This window comes from Barbus barbus, assembly GCF_936440315.1.
Source record: "Barbus barbus genome assembly, chromosome: 18".
NCBI lineage: Eukaryota > Metazoa > Chordata > Actinopteri > Cypriniformes > Cyprinidae > Barbus > Barbus barbus.
The window spans coordinates 28,143,817-28,168,547 of record NC_136746.1 but is presented as its reverse complement, the minus strand read 5'-3'; the positions used below and the strand labels follow the sequence as shown (position 1 = coordinate 28,168,547).

General features: G+C 35.8%; 1 protein-coding gene and 1 long non-coding RNA gene across 2 annotated transcripts in view; one reads left to right on the top strand and one right to left on the bottom strand.

Annotated features, from left to right (window-relative positions):
- Window positions 1–24,731, top strand: part of itga9 (integrin, alpha 9) — an 87,421-nt gene that overhangs the window by 27,346 nt on the left and 35,344 nt on the right. The window contains exons 11-15 of the mRNA XM_079439339.1: window positions 297–391; window positions 1,527–1,617; window positions 6,405–6,450; window positions 6,570–6,724; window positions 9,263–9,423. Of these exons, the coding sequence (XP_079295465.1) occupies window positions 297–391; window positions 1,527–1,617; window positions 6,405–6,450; window positions 6,570–6,724; window positions 9,263–9,423 (548 nt within the window). The remainder of the gene's footprint in view (window positions 1–296; window positions 392–1,526; window positions 1,618–6,404; window positions 6,451–6,569; window positions 6,725–9,262; window positions 9,424–24,731) is intronic.
- On the bottom strand, window positions 9,050–11,055 carry LOC306883852. The gene is made up of 3 exons (XR_013785389.1): window positions 10,330–11,055; window positions 9,826–9,995; window positions 9,050–9,517 (listed from the first exon to the last, which is right to left on the bottom strand). It is a non-coding gene; the product is annotated as an uncharacterized lncRNA (long non-coding RNA).

Sequence of the window (24,731 nt, the reverse complement as noted above, 5' to 3'; positions counted from 1 at the left end):
CCAATAAGATCTTGAGTAAAAGCCAAGACAGACTGTACGACGACTCTGTATTATGTCAGATTGTACAATAACATCAGCTAAAACTGGTACCCCATTAAGACTTCAAGACTTGTAGTCAAGTTTGGACAAGTTTGCCCAACATTAAAAAAACTTTTAAAATCCCTCAAATTTGCCTCGGATGACAAACAAAGTAGTGGTAAATATTTTAATAAACAGTGTGTACCCTGATTTATTCTGTCTTCCTCCCTTGTTTCCTTCTTTCTCATTGACTTCTGTGTTTGTCTTTTGTGCTGTAGATGTAGCGATTGGAGCCCCCGAAGAGGATGACTACGGAGGAGCTGTCTACATCTACCATGGTGATGCTACAGGAATAGTTAAGAAGTACTCAATGGTAATCAACCATTTTATTTTTATTCATTGTTTATTTTATTTTTATTGTTTTGTATTTTATGTAATTATTTTAATGTAGTTTCTTTAATTTCATTATATTTTATTATTTATTTTGTTTTATAATTATTTCATTTTAGTATTTTCATTTTATTTTATTAAATGTATGCACTTTTTATTTAAATTGATTTTGGTATTTATATTTTATTTTATTTTATTATTTATTTTGTTTTAATTTTTTTATTTTACTATATTTTATTTTATTTGCTACACATTCAGCAACACTTGATTCAGAGACCTGAAAATACAAGTCCCAAACTTTTAGTTTTTTGTTTTATTGTAAACGAAATAATTTGATTATTTTGGTGTATTTTGTTTTAATATTGTTTTTATTTTATTTTTATTTTAGAATTATTATATTTTATCTTACTTTATTAATTTAATGTATTTTTTATTTGATTGTTTAAATTTAAAAATATAAATAAATTAAAATATCTAAATTAAAATAATAATTTAAAACATTTAAATTATATTTTTACATTTTATTTTATTTCATTTTATTATTTTATTTTTAATATTGTAGAATTTTGTATTTCATCTTATTTTCTACAGATTCAACAAAACTTGATTCAGAGACATGAATACAAATTCCACTATGTGACTTTTATTTTATTTATCATTTATTTATTTTTACGTTGTCAGCTCTCAACAGTACTGAATACTGTAGACCATTCGTTTCGATTTTTCATTTATTTATGGTGCTATTGAGCTTTACTTGTGTCTGTAATAAAATAAATCTGAAAGATTGGTTTAGTTGGCAGTGCATCGCTTGTTTTACTGCGAAACCTTATAGCTCATGCAGTTTAACAGTTTGATTGATGGGTAACTAGTAGGTCCAGATGGAATCCACTGGCTTTTGTGCTGATTTAGTGGGAAAAATGCCTTAAATGTAGCTGAGAGTGATACACTGATATTGCTAGCTGAAAGCATACTCAAATTAGCTAAAATATTTAATAAATGAACTACATGGCATTCAGAAATCTGAGGATGATTTATTAATGATTTTGTCTGTATGGATGTTAATGCTGGCATTTCTGATTAATTGATGTGATTTTCTCTCTCACCTGGATCGTATGCAGAGACTGTCTGGGCGAAGCATCAGTCCCACCCTCCAAATGTTTGGCCAGTCGATTTCCGGCAATGTGGACATGGATGGAAACGGATATCCAGGTTTGGCTTTGCTTTAGACACTTGGCTAGTTCTGCTCGAATGAACACTCAGAATGTTCCGAATTAACTAGATCAAAACCGACCACATTCAGTGAGAAACCGCGACCGGTGCCAGACCACTTACATTGGCCTTCTGCGATCTCCGCGTAAAGATGGGAAACATGTAACAATTTTACCAACCTTCATTGAGTTTATTCCATTCTGGAAACCTCTAAGTATTAAAAGTTAATGCTCAAATTTAATGTCACAACATGTGATCCAAAGTGACTGGACTTCTGATGTGAAAGCTGCTGTGAAGATGCTTTTTTTGAGTCTACAGAAGACTCTTGTGTACGAGAGATTAATTATATGATGGAGAATGTTCCATTCTGCACTAATCTAGGGAATGCAGATTGAGTGTTTGCTTAATTTTCCTAACCGTTCTTTGACGCGTTCGGTCTGCTCTGATTTCATAGTTCTGTGGCCAGCAAGCATTTTGTTTACAGCATTCCACAGTGGACACGCCAATTAAACAAAGACGAGAGAGAAAATCAAACAAAGGAAGCTTCATCTTTTATTAAAAAAAGAAATGCTTGATCTATTTCATATATGTGACCCTGGACCACAAAACCAGTCTTAAGTCACTGGGGTATATTTGTAGCAATAGCCACAAATACATTGTTTGGGTTAAAATTATAGATTTTTCTTTTATGCCAAAAATCATTAGGGTATAAAGTAAAGATCATGTTCCATGAATATATTTTGTAAATTTCCTACTGTAAATATATCAAAACGTAATTTTTGATTAGTAATATGCATTGCTAAGAACTTCATTTGGACACATTTAAAGGTGATTTTCTAAGTATTTAGATTTTTTTTTTACACCCTCAGATTCCCGATTTTTAAACGGTTGGATCTCAGCCAAATATTGTCCTATCCTAACAAACCATACATCAATGGAAAGCTTATTTATTCAGCTTTCTTATGATGTATAAATCTAAATTTAAAAAATTGACCCTTATGACTGGTTTATAATTTATACTTGAAATTAATTTATTTAGAAAATTTTATATGTTCAATTTTAATTTTAGTTTGTTATAGTTTATTTTGTTATGTTCTTTTGGCATACATTTTAACATATAAAGAGTTTATTTGCAAAAACAGATAACTCCATTTAAGTTTTGTCGTGTTCCCTGTCGATACTCCACTTGTACTGCGTCTTGATAATGACGCATATGGGAAAAAGCCTTTTTTTTCTCCTGAACTGAAGTCTTATTCTATCACGCAGTGAAACATCGTCAACGGTGAGAAGCCTGCTCACCGTTGACGAGCCTCGCAGCCGGACCCAGCAACCTCGACCTGCTCGGCTGATTCGCCTTTTCCTCGCGCTCCAGCATCGCAGCAGTTCCGGTCCCGTTCGCTGCTGCCATCCAGCGAATCTCATGCGATTCTAAAAGAGCAAATCAGCTTTGTTGCAAATGCCGCGCCGTTACTGCGGTTCGTGCAGGTCTCCCCTGCACGCCGATGACAGCCACAGCGAGTGCGTTTCCTGTTTGGGGAAATCCCATGCAGATGCCGCGCTCGCTGGCTCTGATTGTTCTCACTGCGAGAACATCAGTCTCGCCTCTCTGCACTCGCGGATTGCTTTCTTTGCAGAGAGTGACTCCGCCCCTCACGCCCTCCCGTTTTCTTCCTCCCAGGGACCTGTGAGGAAAAAACAGTGGGGCAGAGGATCTCAGCGCCCGGCTCACGAGCTCACGTCGACTCAGATCCCACGTGCCTTGCTCTCGCCACACAGAGAGGTTTCTCCCGTCCTTTTTTCCCGATCTGACCAGCGTCCATCTGCAAGCACGAGCGATCTGGTCTCGTTCGGGGGAAGCGACGAAGAGCTGGCCGATGACAGCATGTCATTGGCAGCTTGGGACGCTGAGGAGCTGTCGGGCTCGATAGCTGAATCCGCCCCCCTGCATTCGTCCGCGCCCAGCGCCGCCAAAGCCGGGATGGATGCCAAACTTTTCCGTGTCCTTTCAAAGGCGGTTGAAGAGCTGGGATTGGAGTGGTCTCCACCAGAAGAGCCTTCTCACAACCGTCTCGACGAGTGGTTCCTGCCGGGGCGCCATCAAGCCCCTCGCCAGCGACCCTCGCCGTTCTTCCCTGAAGTTCACGACATTCTATGCTCAGAAGGGATGACGCCGTTGGAAAAAGGAAAGGTTCCTCCAGCTCAGAGCGAGTCAGGCTTTTACAGCCGTTACTTCCTCATCCCCAAAAAGGATGACAGCCTCCAGCCCATCCTCGATCTCAGACGCCTGATTCACGCCCTCATGAAGAGGTCGTTCAGGATGGTCACGCTGAAGCAGATCCTCTCGCAGATTCGCACAGGGGGCTGTTTCTGTTCTCTGGACCTGAAAGACGCATACTTTCACATCCAGATAGCCCCCCCATCACAGACGATTCTTGAGATTCGCCATCGAGGGAGTGGCTTATCAGTACACGGTCCTTCCCTTTGAACTGTCTCTGGCCCCCCACACTTTTACAAAGTGCATGGATGCTCTTTCCCCTCTAAGACAGATGGGAATCCGCATTCTCAACTACCTCGACGACTGGCTCATTCTGGCCCAGTCAGAGGTGGAGCTACTTTCACACAGGACCCTCCTCCTCAGCCACTAATTTCGCCAAGAGCGCACTGTCCCCCAGCCAACGGGTATCGTTCCTGGGAACAGTTCTAGACTCACCTCAGATGAGAGCTGTGGTAGTGCCAGAACGTGCTCTGGCCATTCAGAAACTCGCGACCTCCATCAAGAGCGACACCGCTCGCCTCCTCAGAGAATGCAGGGCCTCATGGCCGCAGCATCACCAGTGCTACAGCTGGGCCTGCTTCGCATGCGACACCTCCAACGCTTGTTGAAACCACGGGTTCCACCCCACGCATGGCGTCACGGACGCCTGCATATCAGGGTGAGCCAGGCCTGGCCTCTTGGAAGAACCCACGATGGATGGAGAAGGGCGTGGCCATGGGAATGGTCTGCAACAGGAATGTTGTCACGACAGACGCCTCCAACACAGGTTGGGGGGCGCTGTACGAAGGCAAACCGACCTTCGGCCATTGGTCAAAAGCGGAGAAAGGCTTCCACATCAACAACTTGGAGATGCTAGCAGTATGTCGAGCCTGCCCGTTTTTCCTGCCAGACCTAATAGGACACCATGTGCTGATTCACTCAGACAACATGTCCATGGTGTCCTATATAAATCACCAGGGAGGTCTCTCCTCGACGCGCCTCTTAATTCTGGTAGAGCGCCTTCTGGAGTGGGCTCAGCTCAACCTGTGCTCGCTGAGAGCAGCACACTTGCCGGGCAGATTGAACCAAGGAGCGGATATGTTATCTCTGCCTTTCATGCCCCTATAGCAGGCCAATCAGTGGGCAGAGACATTTCAGTTGTCCGTTTTCTGAGGGGAGCCAAGAGGCTGAATCCGCCTCTGCCCCTTACCGTCCCTACATGGAACCTGCCCACTCCCTTTGAGCCGCTACAGTTTGCGAACCTTTGGCCACTTTCACTGAAGACTGCTCTGCTACTAACCCTGGCATCGGTTCAGCGAGTAGGAGACCTACAGGCGCTCTCTATTAGCCCTGCCTGCCTTGAATTCGGGCCCACCGACTCCAAGGTCGTCCTGAAACCAAGGCATGGTTACATACCCAAGGTACTTTCAACTCCGTTCAGAGCTCAGGTCATCACACTCTCCCCGCTTCCTCCCTCTGAGGAGGACCGGGAGTTATTCTTGTTATGCCCTGTCAGAGCTTTGAGGATCTACTTTGAGCGTTCCGCCTCCTTTAGACGTACGGAACAGCTATTTGTTAGCTTCGGAAGCCGCGCCTAAGGACATCTGGTCACGAAGCAGAGGCTCTCTAAGTGGATAATGGATGCTGTTACGCTGGCGTACTCTTCTTTAGGCCTACAATGCCCCATTGGAGTACGAGCCCATTCTACTAGAGGCATCGCCTCGTCATGGGCGTGGTCTAGTGGTGTGTCCATTACACAGATTTGTGCGGCAGCCGGCTGGGCCTCGCCGTCCACATTTTCTAGGTTTTATAAGCTGAGTTTAGCTCGCTTTAGCCCTGAGTATACTATTGCACTTCCCTATGGGCAATAAAATGCTTATGGAGGTGTATTATGCAGTCTGCACGAACCAATAGCCGTGCAGTTTCACTGCGTGATTGAATAAGACTTCAGTTCAGGAGAAAAAAGGCTTTTTCCCATATGTGTCTTTATCAAGATGCAATACTCGTTCCGTATCTCAGGGAATGTTTTTCATCATGTTATAATGTTTTTATTGTGTTTTATTGTGTTAGTTAATTTTTTTTTTTTTTTTTACCTAATCAAAATAATTAATAATTATTAATAGTTATGTTTTTGCAAATGAACTCTTCATATTTAAATTACATATATATATATTTTTTATACTATTGTTAATAGATATTATTAAATATTTCTATATAGCTTATTCATTTTTATGTTAGTTTTAGGTTTAGTAATTTTAGTCCTGTAAAGGCAACATTCTTAGAACTTAGAAGTTTTTCAGCTTTATCTAAATTACTGATCTCCAATAGTTTTAATTTTAGTTAAACATAACAACACCGAATTCTACCTTAATGTCTTTGTACTTTGTCAACTCATAGATAGCATTTTAAAGGTATATATTAGTGTTAAAGCTACAAGTTTTGCGCATCTTTTCTAACAGCATAGCATCACAGAGTACATGAAATCATTCCTGGCCTTCCAGAAAAAAACTTTGTTTTGTTTTTCCAATATCAGATGTGACGATAGGGGCGTTCATGGCTGACAGTGTGGTTTTGTTAAGGTAAGTTGTGCACTTCTGAGCCAGCAAAAGCTTGTATTTACATCAGTTCCTCATTAGTGTTCTCTGATAATCATCCATTCAGATGTAGCTTTGACCTTATTTGCTGTTGCTTGTGACAGATCCAGGCCGGTAATCTCTGTGGACGTCTCCATCTTTCTGCCCGTCTCGATAAACATCACAGTACCGCAGTGTCACGAGGGCCCTCAGCATCTCAACTGCTTCAACGTCACCGTCTGCATGAGCTTTCGAGGAAAACATGTACCCGGCCACATAGGTGAGTCTCTGTGGAATTATTATTATTATGTTTTGTTTGCTTTGGGGCATTTATTTATTATTTTATTTTATTTATGATGTTCAATTTAATTATTTATTATTCTTTATTTTTATTTTTTATTTTTTTGATTATCCTTTCATTTTATTTTTTATTCTATTATTTAATTTTTTATTATTAACTATTTTAGTATTTTTTTATTTTATTCACTTTTATTTATTTTATTTTATTATTAATTTTTTATTATTTTACATTTAATTTTATTGTTAAATTTATTGTTTGATATTTTATTTTCTTATTTGTCTGAAATTTTATTTTTATTGATTATATTTTTTATGAAATTGTATCGTTTAGTTGTTGTTTATTGTTACACATTCAGCAACACTTGAATACAAATACGTATAATCGACAGGCGTCTGCAGACCCATATATATATATATATATATGTATATATATATATATACACCCATAACTTGACTCTTGATAACTCTTGTTTTTAACTGAACCGCTGTCTTTTCTCTCTCATGACCCGTGGTGCTGGAGGTCAGTGCAAGTTGTGCTGGACTTTAGTTCACTCTGTCAACACGCAGACGGGCCTAGAATAGACTATTATGAAATATCATCAAATGCTAGATACAAAAACAGCACTTCACTATGAATCGCTTTTGGTCCACCCCTCACATTTTTATCCAATATCACCAAATACAGTTTTAAAATGACTCAGAGAAGACTTGTTTTTCATTAAATCTAGTGTTTGTTTCTGTTTTGTTTTTTTTTCCTATTTTTGTGACTCGACTCGATGAGCTTGACTGCATGTGTTTGTTTAACTTGATAAGATGGACACCGTGCAGCCACAGGGATTCGACGCGAGTGACCGCTTGCTCAACTTTTGGGTGTGGCCACTGCTTGCTGAGTGGGTGTGGCCTTATGGGAGATGGAGTGCATAAAGGGGGTGTTACATAATGGGAGGTTTCTGGGAAGTACAGAGCAGCAGTGTTACTCCACTTGGCACCCACATTGGAAAGAACTGCAGCACCTTGTGTCTGGGAGACGCCCTGGATCTGTAGGCCGGAGTGAGCTCATGGTGCGCTCACAGCTGAGTGTATTAAAACAACAACCCCTGCATTGGTCCAGGAGCCCCTTCCTGCTCGTAGACGTTCATCAGAGTAACGCCCTGTGAGAGAGCAGGGTAATATTAACTCTTTCTCAACGTCAGGATTGGTGGAATGGTCCCGCAATTACACATTTGACCTCATCTGGGTGAATTTCACAAAAACTGTCGAAAAATTCATCAAGTTGTGGAAAGAAAGCAGCTATTTCTGGGGCTGCGTCCAAGGGTTCTGTTTTTTTTTTGTTTTTTTATCAATTTCTGATTTTTGGAAAAGCCTGTAGGTGTAGATGGATGAATCTCACCTAAGAGATGTCTGGATCGTATTTTATCCCAAAACCAAAAGAACAAAATATAATTATATTTTGTATAAAGAACTTCAAACCTTTACAAGATTCAAGATTTTTGTTTGTCCCATACGCAGTTATATACAGAATTGCAAGTACACATTTTTAGGGCATTGAGCAATTAAAAGCCCACAGTTCACCTTTTTTTTTTTTTTTTTTTTTTTTAATGACAGTCAGCACATTTCCTTTTTGTTCTCATGTCTGTAATGCAAAATATGTCTTTATTATAATGTAAAAAAAAATATTATTTGTATTAACTACAATTGTAAGTACACATAATGGCATTTGTTATAATAAATTAAACGTGTTTAAAAAATAAATCACTGTATAACAGTAATGAGAATGAGATTACAGTAATGAGAATTTTGGAGGGAATTTGTCAACATTTCTTCATTTCTTTATTTATTTGCATTTTATTTATTTCCTTTTATTTTATTTTTAATTTATTCCTTCATTCATTCACATTTCATTCATTCATTCAGTTTTATTTTTAATTTATTGTTTTTATTTAATTGATTGAGTGATTCATTCATTACATTTTATTTTTAATTTCTTATTTTGCTTTATTTTTTTATTCATTCATTCATTTTATTTTATTGTTAATTTATTATTTATTATTTTAATTATTAATTAATTCAGTCATTCATTCATTGATTTATTGATTCATTTACATTTTATATGTTTTTTTTATTATTATTATTTTTATTTTGGAATAAAATATGACCCACACATTTCTATTATTATTATTTTATTTTATTCTTTTACATTTTATTTTTTATTTTATTTTATTATTTGTTTCATTTTCATTTGTGAGATTCATCAGGACATTTTGAACCAAGTTTTTCCAGACTTCCAGAAATTAGTCACAAAAATGTAACTCTTGGACATGGCCCCAGAAATGTTCTTGTACTGTTTTCTCTCATTTCCACGACTTTGACAGTGAGAACTTATCGTCTCACTTGACTTTGTTTTTAAATCCCAGAAATTGCCCTGGAATGCTTCTGATAGTGAGTGTCGAAAATGTGTTTGAGAGATGTTTACACATTGTTGTCGTACTGAAATGTGGGTGTCTGTTTTTCTCCTCAGAGTTGCTGTACAATCTAACTGCAGATTCAGATAAGAGACATAGAGGTTTGCCGCCGCGGGTGTATTTTGGAAACGGTGGAGAGCAGACAGGTGCTGTAAGTCAGCGTTTCAGCCTGGAGATCAACCGACCGCAGTGTCATCGGTACACATCCTTTGTGAGGGTGAGTTTTCCTCTGATATCCCAGAACCTCATGCCCCGAAGGTTCAGGCTTCAGGGATTTATCCTTTAAAGTCAACATGAAAAGAAAATTTACCCTGTTTTCTACTGTAATATGTAGGGGTGCTCTGAGTGATCGGCTACTGATCACTAACGGCCGATAATCGCTTTGGGATGTTTGATCGGCAGTCTCTAAAAAGGCCGATCTCAAAAAAACGATCTCAAGCAGATGACACGCTTGCTGTGAGAGGTCATGCAGCCGCACTGTCTCAGTCTCTGTCTGGCACGGGTTAAATAATTATAATGCTAAAGGTGAGGTGCAATTAATATTTCTTCATTAAATAACGTATAAAGTAATTTGAAAACTTTGTGAGACATAATTTCACAAACAGCGTGAGTGAATCACCATGCGCTCTCTCTATTTCTCTCTCAAAATGCGCAAATGGCTTCAAATCACATCGTGTCTGCGCTATAAGCGAGCTGCACTCTGCGCAGTTGACACAGGAACTGTCACTTGTGCAATCGAGGCAGTGTTGCGTCGTCACTAAAGTTTATAAATTGCATTTCCTTTTAATTCTTGCCAGTGTTTAAACCTCTCCTGGAGACCGTGCGCTCATGCACACTCGAAGTGCGCACACATTATGCCAGGTTCACATTACTCTGTTTGCAGTGTGTATTTTTTCCGCAGTCATGTTAATGGATTAAAGCGTTCATACTGCACACGGTTACGGTCCGGTAGTGCGTCTGCAGCAGTGCAGAGATCGTTTCCACACAGAGTCTATTTTTGCTGTGCTGAATTAAAGTGACAGCGCATTGTTTGCAGTAAATATGAACATGGATTGACACGAAAATGTAGTAATTACACCATAAATGCATGTAATTAAAGTCTACTGTGTTTCACAGTCAACACATTGGTTATGGCTTTTTGGCTAGGTTTAAAGGAAAAGAGCACTTTTAGATAAACAAGGCAATAATAGATGGCACTCTTAGAGGTAGGAAAACAAAGTTCTTTATGAACTGCAGGATTGCTTGTAATAAAGAATTAAATACAAAAGAAAAGGCAGTAGAGCTGACTGTTTCTGTCAATGGTAAGTTTTAATTTAGAATGTTTGTGATAATGTAAGAAAAGTAGTTTAAATGTTTTGCCACTTGCTTGAGCAACTTAATATATAAATCTAGAAGTAAATGTAAAAAAGTAAAAAACATTGAATAATGTTTCTTATTTATTGCGTTTAAACACATCTATGAAAGATTGTATTACTGTACTGTGTAAAAAAAGAATCACAATACTGAAAAAGCATTTTCAGTAACAATGTTTGGATTTGAAATCAAAATAATGGATAAATGTGTTTGTGGTAAACAGCCACGGATCAGTAGTGGACCCTTGTGTGAAAGCACAGTCAGTGCTGCTTCTGCACCGCTTACACACATGGACTGCATTCGCACTGCAGACGGAGTATGTGTGAACCTGGTGTAAAAGGCCGCCTCACATATAGTGCTGTAAGCTGCATACATTGTGCTGTAAGCTATTGTGCACGATTCTCAAAACAAAAATACAGTGCATAATCAAACATTTAGGTGAGATAAATATATATTTTTGAAAAATCTATAAAAAAATAGCCCCCTTCCACCCCTCAAATAAAAAAATCCCCTCTTACAAGAGTCACCTAAGAGGGGACTTCATTTTCAAAAATGAAATTCAGGCTCTGAATAAATGTCTAAAAATCTTGATTGGATCATCATAAATAATTCTACATGATAAAAAAAAAGGCTTTAAAAAGATCGGTATCAGTGATCGTATCAACAGATACTGCTTTCGGTGATTGGTGATCGTCCTCAAAAATCCTGATCAGAGCACCCCTTCCTAGTAATATGTGTTCCTGGTCTTATTGTGCATCTATTCATGTTGGGAACATTAATAACCAATAACAATAACACCTACCTGCATCATATTTGCTGAATGAAATTTAATGCTTGTTTCTTACTAATTTTTGGATGCTGGTTCCAAAATAGTTCTTGTTTTGCTCTAGTACATCATACTTTCTCACAAAATATGATGCATTTCATAGCGTTATTGCTTTTGACAGCCATTTGTTAGGTGAAGAAGGCTTGTATCATCCCTTAATCTGCAGAAAAGCTGACACAGAGACATGATTCCTATCTTCCTATGAGCCAGTTTACAACTTGTTGTTCGATTCTCAGCCGATTTACACATATATTAATAATTTGGAAGACATTATTTTATGCCTAATCACAGTTTCCACCTTTTTCGCTCCTTTGCAGATTTCAATTGAAATCTTACATTTTAAATACAGGAAATTTTGTCATTTGTCTGCTTTTGTTATTTTGATAAGTGCATTTTAGCTGATACAATATATAATTGGAAAAATCTTCATTTTATTTTGTGAAAAACTAAGTTATGGGATATTTTTGAATTCAGCATCATTGAATTAGATAATATTAAAGTTTTTTTTTGTTTTTTATTTTTTCTCAAGGTGCAGGGCTGTACAATCGTATAGCTGTTAAATAGATTTTTAGGCCACAATTTTAAATTAAGCAGCCTTCCTAGAAACTTAACTAATACTGTAGTTAAGTCTTTAAAAAAATGTTAATGAAGTATTTTAATTTCATTTTTTTGTTTGTTTTATTTATTCATTCATTCATTCATTTTTCAGATTAATGTTATTGCAGAAAAATTTGGCATGTAATAAAAAAAATCTTTAAAATAATGTAATGTAATAACATTTTAACAAAGTTCAATGTTAATGCATTCATTCATTTTTTATATTTTATTTTATCTTATTTTATTATGGATTCATAAATTTTTCAGATTAATTCTAATGAAGTCAAATTTGCCTTGTAACACCCACTTTCAAAAATGCATTTAATTCCTGATGGAATAAAATCCCAGCCTACATTGTTTCTCATAGATTTTACCATTTCGTAGGGAAATACGTCATATTACGAAAGTAACTGGGTTGTGAATGCCATTTCATGTTGACTTAACTGTGGCTTGTTGTCATGGAGGTCTCAGTCCGGATGTATCAGCATCACAGAATTCTTGCTGGTCCATGTGATGTTGTTTGCACTTGTCCTCGACTGACCCGCTGTCTTTTCTCTCCCATGGCCTGTGCTGCAAACAGCCATGCACTGGAGGTCAAGCAAACTTTATTGCTGAACTTTATTTTACTCCATCACCATGCACCAAATAAATCCATGTGCATTTTTCTGTAATCACTTCGAAATAATAGTTTTATTTGTTGCTGTTTGGAAAATGATTCTTGTGCTGTATTCTGAAGCCATACCAAACTGTGCTGCTGTTTACTGCAGTCTTGCCCTCAAAGGACGTCAGACATATGCATGTGTTTTGTGCCGAGGCTAAAGCTCTGATAAAGTCATGGTGGAGCTCAAAAGAGATTTTCACTAGGTGACCTATAATAAAGTCTCACTATGAAAATTAAATAGCCACCATCAGGTGACAAACAACTACCTTTGAAATGCGGGCTCTTAATGAGAGACCTTGAGACAGTCGTCATTGTGGCCGCACAGTTGGGCTCTTGTTGTCTGTCTGCTGGTAATAGTCCGCTATCCCGGCGTTCGGTCAACGTCAGTATCCTCAGGGCGACGTGGAGTTTGAGCTCTAACAAGAAGGCCCACACAGAGCCTGTAAATTTCACTGGCGCTGCTTTATGGGCCTCTGCAGGCCACTTCTCCATAGGGGAGCTTCTTACAGGAAGGGTTCGCCCCATACCACGCTCCTGTTTCTGCTTTATACGGAACAGCGCATGATACAAATATGCATTAACCAACAACATACAACCAGTGACAATACAGTGCAGGGTTTGCATTTACTCAAGCACATTCACACATGGTTTCCTTTTGCTGCCTTAAAGGATTAGTTCACTTTTAAAAATACTTTTGCTGATAATTTACTCACCCCCATGTCATCCAAGATGTCCATGTCTTTCATTCTTCAGTCGAAAAGAAATTAAGGTTTTTGATGAAAACATTTCTCCATATAATGGACATCAATGGGACCTAAACGGTTCAAGGTCCAAATGACAGTTTCAGTGCAGCTTTAAACGATACCAGACGATGAATAAGGGTCTTATCTAGCGAAACGATCGGTCATTTCAAAAATAAATAAATAAAGTTTAAGTTTTATAAGCACAAATGCTCGCCTTGCGCTGTTCTGTGATGCGCGTTCGTGACGTCACGTAATACGCAATTACGTTGAAAAGGTCACGGTTAACTGAATAGCTAATGCTTTAATTATGTGTATTTTGAGGAAAATCTATTTATCTTTTTTTCTTTTTTTATGAAAACCATATATATACATAAATATAATTTGTTTTAACATTTTTAAAAAGATTTTAAATGACTTTGTTTAGTACTATTTCTTATATTTTGTGAGGTTTGTCACTAGGGGACAGTTAATTAATAAAAAATAAAAAAAATGGTGATTTTATGTGCTTTGTAAACTTGATGGCAAAAAGAGCTCAAATTCTTTTCATTTATACAATATACATACTGTATTTATTAAAAGTTTTAATTGAATATTTATTTAATGTTTAAAAATGGTAATTTTATATATAAAATATTTTCATTTATATTTTTTTCTTTCTTCATATCTATCCATCTGTGTGTGTGTTTGTGTATATGGAGGTATGTATATTACCATATATATTTTTAACTGATTTATTTTTATTTATTTATTTGTTTTTTAAATAATTATTATTTTTCTTTATGAATACCATATTTGTGCTACATATAATTTGTTTTAACATTTTTAAAAACATTTAAAGAATTATAATATATATATATATATATATATATTTTTTTTTTTTTTTTTTTTTTTTTTTTATATATATATATATATATTTTTAAATTATACTTGTTTAGCACTACGTCTTATATTTTGTTAGGTTTGCCAGTAGCACTGTCATGACCTTGAGCCTTTAATAATCACTGTTTTCACTTAAAAAAGTCACATTTTTTATACAATGACCCTTAAATGTCCTGCTTGAACTTTGAACCAATAAATGTCTATGCTGTAGCGAAGTGGAGACGTAATGCATCTGAATATTTCATCTTGTTTGTAGTCACTGCAGATTTGCGTCCGCATCTGTCATTGTGTTTGTACATTCGATCAAACACCCTACAGTCTCTTTCTCAGGCCCTAAATAATCAGAATGCTGCTTGTTTATTGCAGCTTTTTCATATGGTCTATGAGTCAGTGTAGTTTATTTGACATTTGTGTTTTGAAGCAACTGTGTTGGACAGGGAATCACAAATACAGGTATATATGTTTTAATGGCTGCTTAATGTGTGAGAATTTGAACTTAAGGTTGTCCTTGTGGTCTGGGTGGGCAGGCGGATCTCACTGGGTGATCCTTAATGGATCAAGCAGCATAAACAGCCTTCGTCTGAAGTAAAGACACTCATTTATCTGGAAGGCCACACTTGTCTCGGTAGATTTGACGTGAATCCTATCTGTCAGTGGAGAAACTGCTGTACCTCTCTGAAATTACAGTCTGAATGTCCCACAACGAAGAGTTTGCATGTGTTTCCATCCAGGTTGAGTCTTTATTAGCTCCATGTGGAGAAAACTGCTGTCTTATCTGTAATCCTCTGGTATAGACTGTTTTTTAGTGGTGCTATTTCATCCTACACCACTTCAACGCCACATTTTGCATGTGCAAACATCTCTCACGTTTTCTTCAGAACATGTAAATCTAATCCGATGTTGAATTTGCGCTGCTGATTATAGTATGTATTTGAAGTACGCAGTATGCATAGCAATGGTGTGATCGTAACAAACACTTTCAGCTAAGTCTGAAGTTAATTGGCCTTGTTAGAGCAGCTTAGAATTAACCTGTCAGACGTATGTAAGTGAGATGTACTTTTATTGCACGGTATTCTTTGTGCGTTTGGGAGAAGTGTTTGCATTAGCAGGGCTGCTTTGTTTAAAGTTTGCGTAAGAAAAGTATCTGTGTCTGTGACGTGTTTTAAGATTGTTTAAACTGATCATGCCAGGCATGGCTTTACTTCGGTTTTATTATGGATATTTTCAGGCGGTTTTTATATGCACTGGGTGATATAGCAGCTCATAGATTCACTAGTGTTCAAAAGTTTGGGGTCTGTAAGATGTTTTTTTAAGATATAAGGAAAACAATCTCTTTTTCTCACCAAAGTTGCATTTATTTGACCAAAAACAGTAACATTTTAACAGTTTTCTATTGTAATATACTGTATTGTAAAATTAAATTTATTCCTGTGATGCACAGCTGCATTTTCAGCATCATTACTTTCAACATCATTCTAATATGCTGCTCAAGAAACATTTCTGATTATTATGTATGTTGAAAACAGTGGTGCTGCTTCATATTTTTGTGGAAACACTGATTGTTTATTTTCAGGATTATTTGATGAATAGAAGTGAACATCATTTATTTGAAATAGAAATCTTTTGTAACATTATAAATGTATTAGCTGTCACATTTGATAAACCTTTGTTGAATAAAAGTATTAATTTCTCAAAAAGAAATATTACTGACCCCAAACTTTTCAATGATATTTTATATACAACTAATTTGCTCACTTGATGAATAAATTAGTGTACTGTTTTCGGTGACGGTCATTGCTTGTTAGATACTTTACAATAAATAGCCAAAATTATATATATTAAAAAATATTTATTTATTTTTCATTTTAAAAAATAAACTCACAATTCTGAGAAGAAAAGTCTGAATTGTGACATCATGCAAATACCTTTGTATTTTATTTATTATTCCATTTTATTCCAAAATTTAGTCTTATTCCAAAGTTGCAAACTCAGAATTTCGAGAAAGTCTGAAAAAGTTGTTTTTATGCCTATTTTTATGTTTCTATCCCACGGCAGAAACGGGCTTCCCATACCAGCTAATTATAAAGTATAAGCCTTGTATCGGTTTGTCAAACAACACTCAAATATGTTCCAAAACACGAGTGTTTGTTCAGTCGGTGAGCTCAAAGCAGCACAAATCCCCCGTCATCAAGCGTGATTTGGCTGCAGTCCCGAGGGCCGGTCTGCACGGCTATCCTCTCATTTATCCGTGTGTTAGCATCTCCCCGCATGAAGCCAGGACCCCCACTCACTAGCTGAGGTATGCTAATGGAAAGCAGCTGGCTCTCCGGAGGGAACCTTCACTAGCACTACAGTAACGTCACAGCGGTCCTCGAGCTGCTGTGCTGTCAACTGGAGCTCTTTCTCTGGCCCCCTGCTGACACTGAGCTGAAAACATTCAGACTCACTATAGTTCACTATATTTAGTCACACAGACATTGCAGGAGAAAGTTTGGATGGGCCTTTGTCTTGATTTAAGAGAGATCTGCATACACTGTTTTATTTTGTTAACCTTGGTTTCTGAGTAAAGTAATTACTTGCTGATTTAGGACTAGTTGAGGCCAGTGAATGAATATGATATTTCTGTTGGATGAACTTACTATGTTTAGTTTTTTTTTCTGTTCTTACAAATTTCATGAAATAGACCTTGAAATGGGATTTGGCATTTGATTGACTTTAAAATCTGTATTGAAGTCTTATTTGTTGCCACATGACTGGGCCATTTGGATTAGTTTGCAATGATTTCTGACAGAGATATTAAGTGTGCGATCACAGTTCTTTCTGTTTTATGTACTGTTTGGAGATGAATATCTGAAATAAGTATTTTCTTTGAATATTATTTTTATAGTTTCTTATTTAGCGTAACTGCTATATTTTGAAATACAAAAATTTTCAGTAAAACAAAGTCTGTTGTGTGAAATAGTTTTTAAATGGTTTATCAACATATTTTTGTATGTATTTATGCTGTAAATACATATATATTGTGTGTATATTGTAATATTTATATTAATTACGCATAACAAAAACTATTATTAAAATCATAATTTTAAATATTAACGTTTCCAACAGAACAATGTCTATTAAAAGTCTATAAAAGTAGCTTTTTAATGTTTAATTTTTTCTTTTCAGTGCTATTCAAAGCTAAATATTTTAGATGAACTCACCCCTAAAGAGCACATAAATAATCCAATATTTTTATATTAATATAATTTATATTATATAGTAATATAAATCTTAGATTATGATTAATGACACAGTTTGGTATGGCTTCAGAATACAGCACAAGAATCATTTTCCAAACAGCAACAAATAAAACTATTATTTCGAAGTGATTACAGAAAAATGCACATGGATTTATTTGGTGCATGGTGATGGAGTAAAATAAAGTTCAGCAATGAATATTAATTGTTTGCAGTTGAACAATGTCTGTTGAGAGTGTTTAAAATAGATTTAAAATGGTTTATTAATATTTTTGGTGTTTTTTTTTATAAATATTAAAATATATATTATATATTTGATATTGGACTGGCTTAAAGAAATTTAATGAATTATATCTAAGACTACCTTCACAGTGGCCAAGTAGATATCTGTCGAACTCTATAATAGAGTTGTGTTTCTCTTTATTCTGTTTCCAAACAGACACAGTCAGTGAGATGGCCTGCATCGCTTCCTGTTTAAGGAGGTTCTTTGCAGCACAATCCAGAATTAGATGTGATTTAATCAGATGATGTTTTGTACATTTAATTGAACTTTTCCAAAGGTTGCTGTGGTTGGTTTGACACAACCCTTCCTGTGCACAGCGAGGAAAACTTTGTAAAAACCCTGCATCATGCCAAAGGAAACAAGCATCTACAAGGGCTTCTCAAAATCTAGTAAATAGTCTAGTTATAATTTCCCCCCGCTGGAATAGGAGGCATTACGTAAGATTCTTGTTGATCATTTTAAACATGTTTCTATTTCTGTTCACGAGTTTCGGAATGTCATACCAGACTGCCAGATGTTCTTTCTTTGGCTATTTTTAGCTAGATAAACTGCATATGTATTGCACTTGCACCTGAGAGCAGGAAGGTTTTTTCGGCATTTTCTGAGCATGATGGATGTCGGAGTTTGTGGATGATGTTGTCGGGAAAATCTTTTAGAGCTGAGTGGAAGATTCGGCTGGATTCTTGGCCTTCCATTGCCACCCTCATGCTAACCATTCACTTCTTCAGCTCATGTCACTTTCACAATCCGTGATTCATGTTTTTATGTGTGTTTTCTTCTTTTGCACTCCATGCACGATGGGTCGAAAAACTGCTAGGGTGGATTTTCCGTATTACATGTACAGGGATGAGTGTTGAAGCGAGTCAGCCCAGGTTTAAATGTCCATGCGGAAGGATGAGGCATTAGAGACTTCAACACTCAAATGAACAGAACCAGATGCAAGGGACAAATCTATTTCCTGTGTTATTGTGGCGGCCACACACTGTTTTCACTAGTAGAAAGGAAATGGCAGAGCGTTTTCTGGACAGTTCACCCTGATTCCCAACACAATAAATCGGCCTGAACACACAGAAATCATTGTAGACTCAACTTTAAAGAGTATTTTGTATGCATGCAATATATGCTATTATATATTCTATGATGTATTGTAATATTTATATTATTTTGTAATGTACATAATATAAAATAAAATGTTTAAAAAGCAATATTTTTAGATATATATATTTGAGAAAGCAACTATAAATTAAATAATATATAATATTATGATATACGTAATGTAAAATAAAAATAGAAAAATACAGGTATATAAAAAACTATAAATAAAAAAACAAGATAAAATGTAAACTAAAATAATCTCAGTTATATTATATATAATATACATAATATAAAATAACAAGTATATTAAAATATTTTAAATTATAATATTTCAAAATATTACTCTTTTTTTTTATCAAATAAATGCAGTATTGATGAGCATAAGGCAATTCTTTATATTATATATGTGACCCTGGAGCACAAAACCAGTCTTAAGTGGCACAGGTATATTTGTAGCAATAGCCAAAAATACATTGTATGAGTCAAAATTATTGATTTTTCTTTTATGCCAAAAATCATTAGGATATTAAGTAAAGATCATGTTCCATGAAGATATTTTGTAAATTTCCTACTGTAAATATATCAAAACTTAATTTTTGAATAGTAATATGCATTGCTAAGAACTTCATTTGGACAGCTTTAAAGGCGATTTTCTCAATATTTAGATTTTTTTGCACCCTCAGATTCCAGATTTTCAAATAGTTGTATTTGTATTGCTTATTTATTCAGCTTTGGATGGTGATGTATAAAAAAATTGACCCTTTTGACTGGTTTTGTGGTCCAGGGTCACATATATGAAATATATTAGATTACATTACATTAGATTAGATTACAGTATATTATACGAAATATGAAATTTTGTACATTAGATCCTGATTATGATGTCATTTTACTTTATATGTATGATGATTGTCAACCTCATATTGATTCAGTTTTTTCCTCATAACAAGTCAATATAAATAGCTTCGCATCATTTATGCATTTACATTCCAATATCTTGTGTACTAATCAGAAGTTAGTTTGTGCACACTGTACACGTGCCATAGATATCACTCACTCAGCGATTCCGAATCCGTTAGTCATGGTCCCTCGTGAGATAGGACTGGGATTTGTAGAAGTGGAGAAGCTAAAGACTGTCAGATTCCTGTAGCTGTCTGGTTGTTGTATGGCATGTCTCTGATAGATCTTTTTTACCATGTTTACATAAACACCTCAAATCCTGCAGGCTTTACTGATGTATGTGGTACACTTAACACAGCTGGCGATGCGATGTGTGCGCTGAGGGAGCCAGTGAGGATTGTAATCAATACCATATCAAACGCTGCCCATTTGAAAGTATTCCTCTCCTGCTCAGTATACAGCTCTGACACAGTTAAGCTCTCAACACTCACACACTCAACAGATTAGTCTGTACTCGCATGCTAAGTTACATAAACTGCCTGGAAAAACTTGTGGCCCAAACCAAGCTATCTGTCTACTGCCTACTAGTGTTGTGAAAAGTACCGACCGTGGTACCATTCGGTACTGAAATTTTAAAAACATCCATTTCCCGATCAAGATTTGAGCGCTGCTAAGCAGATTCTTAAACAGCGCTGAGTGGTCATTGTGTTCACGGTCTCAACAGATACTGTATGTCTGTGATTGGCTTCAATGATCATCGCTTCACGCTCACACAGAAGCACACAGAAGCGTTTGAAAGCCACGTCTATCAGCAAATACCTAATATATCTGCACATAGACATGGCTTTTAAACTCTCCAGTGTTTTTAAAATTTCAGTACTGAATGGTATCGCGGTCGATACTTTTGACAATACTACTGCCTACATAGGCAGCTGTCTTCTAAGGCAACATCCTGAGTGAGTGACTAGGAGCTCTTTACACAAAATGACTAGTTGACTCACAATTAAGTCCAATAGAGTCTGATATTGCTATGATAATCTGATACTTTATGCATGAAACATACATAGCACAGACACACACATCTTAATTCAAATCCCGTTTTATGAATATCTTTCCATGCTGAATGATAAGCTCTACCAAGTTTGGGGTCAGTAAGATTTCTAATGTTTTTTAAAGAAGTCTCTTCTGCTCACCAAGGCGGCAATAATTTGATCAAAAATCCAGATCAAACAATAATATTGTGAAATTTGAGTATATTTTAAAATGTCATTTATAGCTGTGATGCAAAGCTTTCTTTTTTCTTTTTTTTTTTACATTTTCAGGATTTTTTTGATGAATAGAAAGTTCAAATAGCAGCATAATACCATTATTACTGTCACTTTTAAACAATTCAGTCCTTCCTTGATGAATAAAAGTCTTAACCTATGGACGGTAGTGTAAGTATTCTATGTTTTAATTTATTTGGTTATTCATAACATTTCTCTTTCAGTCATTTTGGATGACTTTTTTCCAATCTAATTGCCTTAGCTGTCCTAAATCTGACCTAAATTAGGCATCTTAGAAGGCAGTAATTTTAGAGCTGTGTTCTAACATCTGCAATACCATGAAGTGCTGTCTAGGTAGGCTGATTACTAAGTTGAAGTTTCTCACAACACTGATTCTATTTCTCAAACACACACATACTGTGTCAGATTGCGCAGTGCTTATTTGATGGTATTCATAGCACTGACCCAGTGAGAGCAGAGGACTAGGCCGTTTGCCACACTACCGGCTTTGTGTTGCCACATTTAACATAACGCTACAATTCCTCCAGTGCCATTCCATGGGCTTTATTTACACCCGGCCAAGAAAGCTGATACAATGAATCCGCACGGCAGGAAGGTAATCATATCCAGCTGTCTGCCATTAAACACGCTCACGACTCCAGCACCTATTTATAAAACACGGTGACGGAAAAATATTAAAATCCAAGAAACCCACAATACCGACAATAAATGTCATGGAAAGAACTCGGAACCAGACCTAATGGCAGAAAATTTCATATGAAGTAGCAAAGTGTCTGTTTAGTTGCATATTGAATCCAGGGAAAGTAGACAGCATGGTGCTTAATCTAATACATATGTAAAAACCCCAGCTTCAAAAGTATGATATTAAATCTGGAATGTAAATGCTTGTGATAAATGATGTTAAGTTGTTACAGACTTGCTGTAGAGAAAATCCTGAGGTACCCTGGCAATTATCATATGTATATAATAATATGACATTATAATCAGATTTAATATATATAGTATTAATATAATATTTAATATAAATAATATATATTTAACAATTGTATTTTTTATTTTTTATGCCATATCAATATAAAAATATATGATAAAACATAATTTTATATATATATATATATATATATATATATATATATATATATATATAGTATATATTTTATAATAAATAATAAATCATATTTTAAATATAAAATGGACCACAGAGAAAGGGTTTGGTTGCAAACCAACATTTCCATTATGAGAATTGCCTTGCATGCACGTGTATTTCGTCAAGCACACATTGTACTGTTACTTTTGATTTTCTGTTCCCTAAAGCATTATTTTGGAGGGTCTTATTTATATGGTCTGAAGACATACTGTTATGTGTCTGGTGTTTAACATCTGGCTTCTCTCCAGTGAATGTTAAACAACAGTCACACCAGTGACTCACTTGATCTCATGCACACCCTGGTTGTTGTTGGAATTGTATGTGTTTTTCTATTGGAGCGCAGTGGTGGACTATCTTCAGTACAGAGGCTCAGACATATACACATGTAGCAGTTACTTTACAACACTCAGCCCATGCGCTGTAGGTTTGGAGATTGTATCCAGGCTGCAGCGATCAGAACAATAGACCCAGAATAACTGCACTGTAACAGTGGAGCAGTTTTATGAGGCCTGATCTCATCAGACACAGGAAGCATCTGTCGCTGTCGTCCTGAGCGTTCAGGATGAGCTGACGTTCACAGAGCTGCTTCTGCAGGATCATACACAGAGATAAAGCTAATAGACTGTCTGCTGTTGAACAACAAACATTCAGTTTAATCTATGAACAACTGAATTTACGTATTGAAATTTCAGATCATATCGCAAAGCTCAAAAATAAGGATTTGCTAAAAATCTAATATTCATTGATCTTTACATACATTTTTTTATGTCTTATAGATTTAAACATTTGATCTTCTGTGATGTATTCTATTAAATATATTATAAATAGAATATTGAATAGATCACACAAATCATTATTTAGAATATTTTGTTCACATGTTTTATATATATATATATATATATATATATATATATATATATATATATATATAATATTTTACATCTGCTTCTTATTATTTGGAGAACCAAGAGTTAATTTTCCTAACAATATTGTATTAAAAATAATTGTTTCTCATTTCCTAGATCATTAGATTCCACTTGTTATCACATGACAACAGTGTTCATTATTGTTTTTGATGTTTTATAGCTGCATAACATATATGATTTTGCATGTCTTTTTTTTTTTAAGATAGAATCTGAGGTTTTATGGAATATTTAGATACATTATTCAACATACGTATATGACAGCTAGAAGTCCATTCCTCAACATAAGGAAACTCCTCTAACCTCTTTTGTTGTCATTCCTGTATTTTTATTAATAGAACTGAAAGCAAACATCCAACAGCAGAAGCAGAAATTATTTTAGTCTCCTGTCAGTTTTGATAAATGCATTGTAGATAACTAAAGCCATACGGATATGATCTGATGCCTTTCAAAATGACTGAACGTTGTAAAAACAGAAGGTCAGCTTGTTAAAATACTTGATTTTTATGCTTGGTCTCACTTTGTTTAAGATCTTATAGTGTTCTTGACCTGGTTTTAAGGTGATGGAAGCCATATTCCCTCCAGCATCCATAACTCGCATTACAACTCCATAAAAGGAACTAATCCCAATCCTCCAGTGCTTCCCGGGTGCTCAGTGCTCTTGGGACCTTTACAGGAGTGCCCCGTTTTCAGCCTGATAAGGTGACAGCCTGGAACAGCTTGAAATTCTGGGAATGAGTAGCAGGAATGAACACTTACCCTTGACTTGACCCACCTGCTCATTTAGTGAGTAAAACCTAAGGGCATATCAGTTATTCCAGGCACTTCTGTCGACAGATAGCAGCAGAGAGGACGTATAAAGCCATGGAAATATTACTGTACACGTCAAGGCCAAAGGGATTGAGTTCTGTTGCTCTTCCAAATTAAATGGATGTCCTGCTAAATACCGGTGTATTTTTGCACAGTGGAAAGATTTCCAGGCAGTTTAATTTTTGGTGAAGTGTTAAGAGAGTGTGTGTATCTTGGCCTGATTTGTCCGTAAGCATTTGATGAATGCTTTGTTCTCATTCTAATAACAAGTCTTTTTTTTTTTTTTGCCTTCACACAAAACCTGTCAAGAGCATATACAGGTCACATTTCACCACCAAATCAAGATGAAAACATATAAAATATCATATTTTGCATAAAATAAGCATGTTTTTTTTAGGTAATGAAGGTTTTTTTTCATTGTAAAATTTTTCCCTGATAATTAAACACATTTTCCCATAAAATTTTAAATTCTGTAATGCTTCCCAGTGTTTATTTTTGAGGTTTTTTTATTTTATAATTACTATTGTATTTAAATTGGCATAAAAATGTAGACAGTACAACTTATTTAATTATTTATTGTAATTTATTTTAATAATAATTTTTTTACATATATACATTTCTAAATTTCAAGAGTTTTTTTCAAAGGGGAGGGTTAACTGGCATTTTAGCATGCCTTTTTAAAATACTGATCGTGCTAAATTGTTCACATCCCTAAAAATCTGGTCTAAAAACAGGATTTTCTTTGTGCAAAATGTAATTTATTTTTTTCCTTTGAGTTCAAAT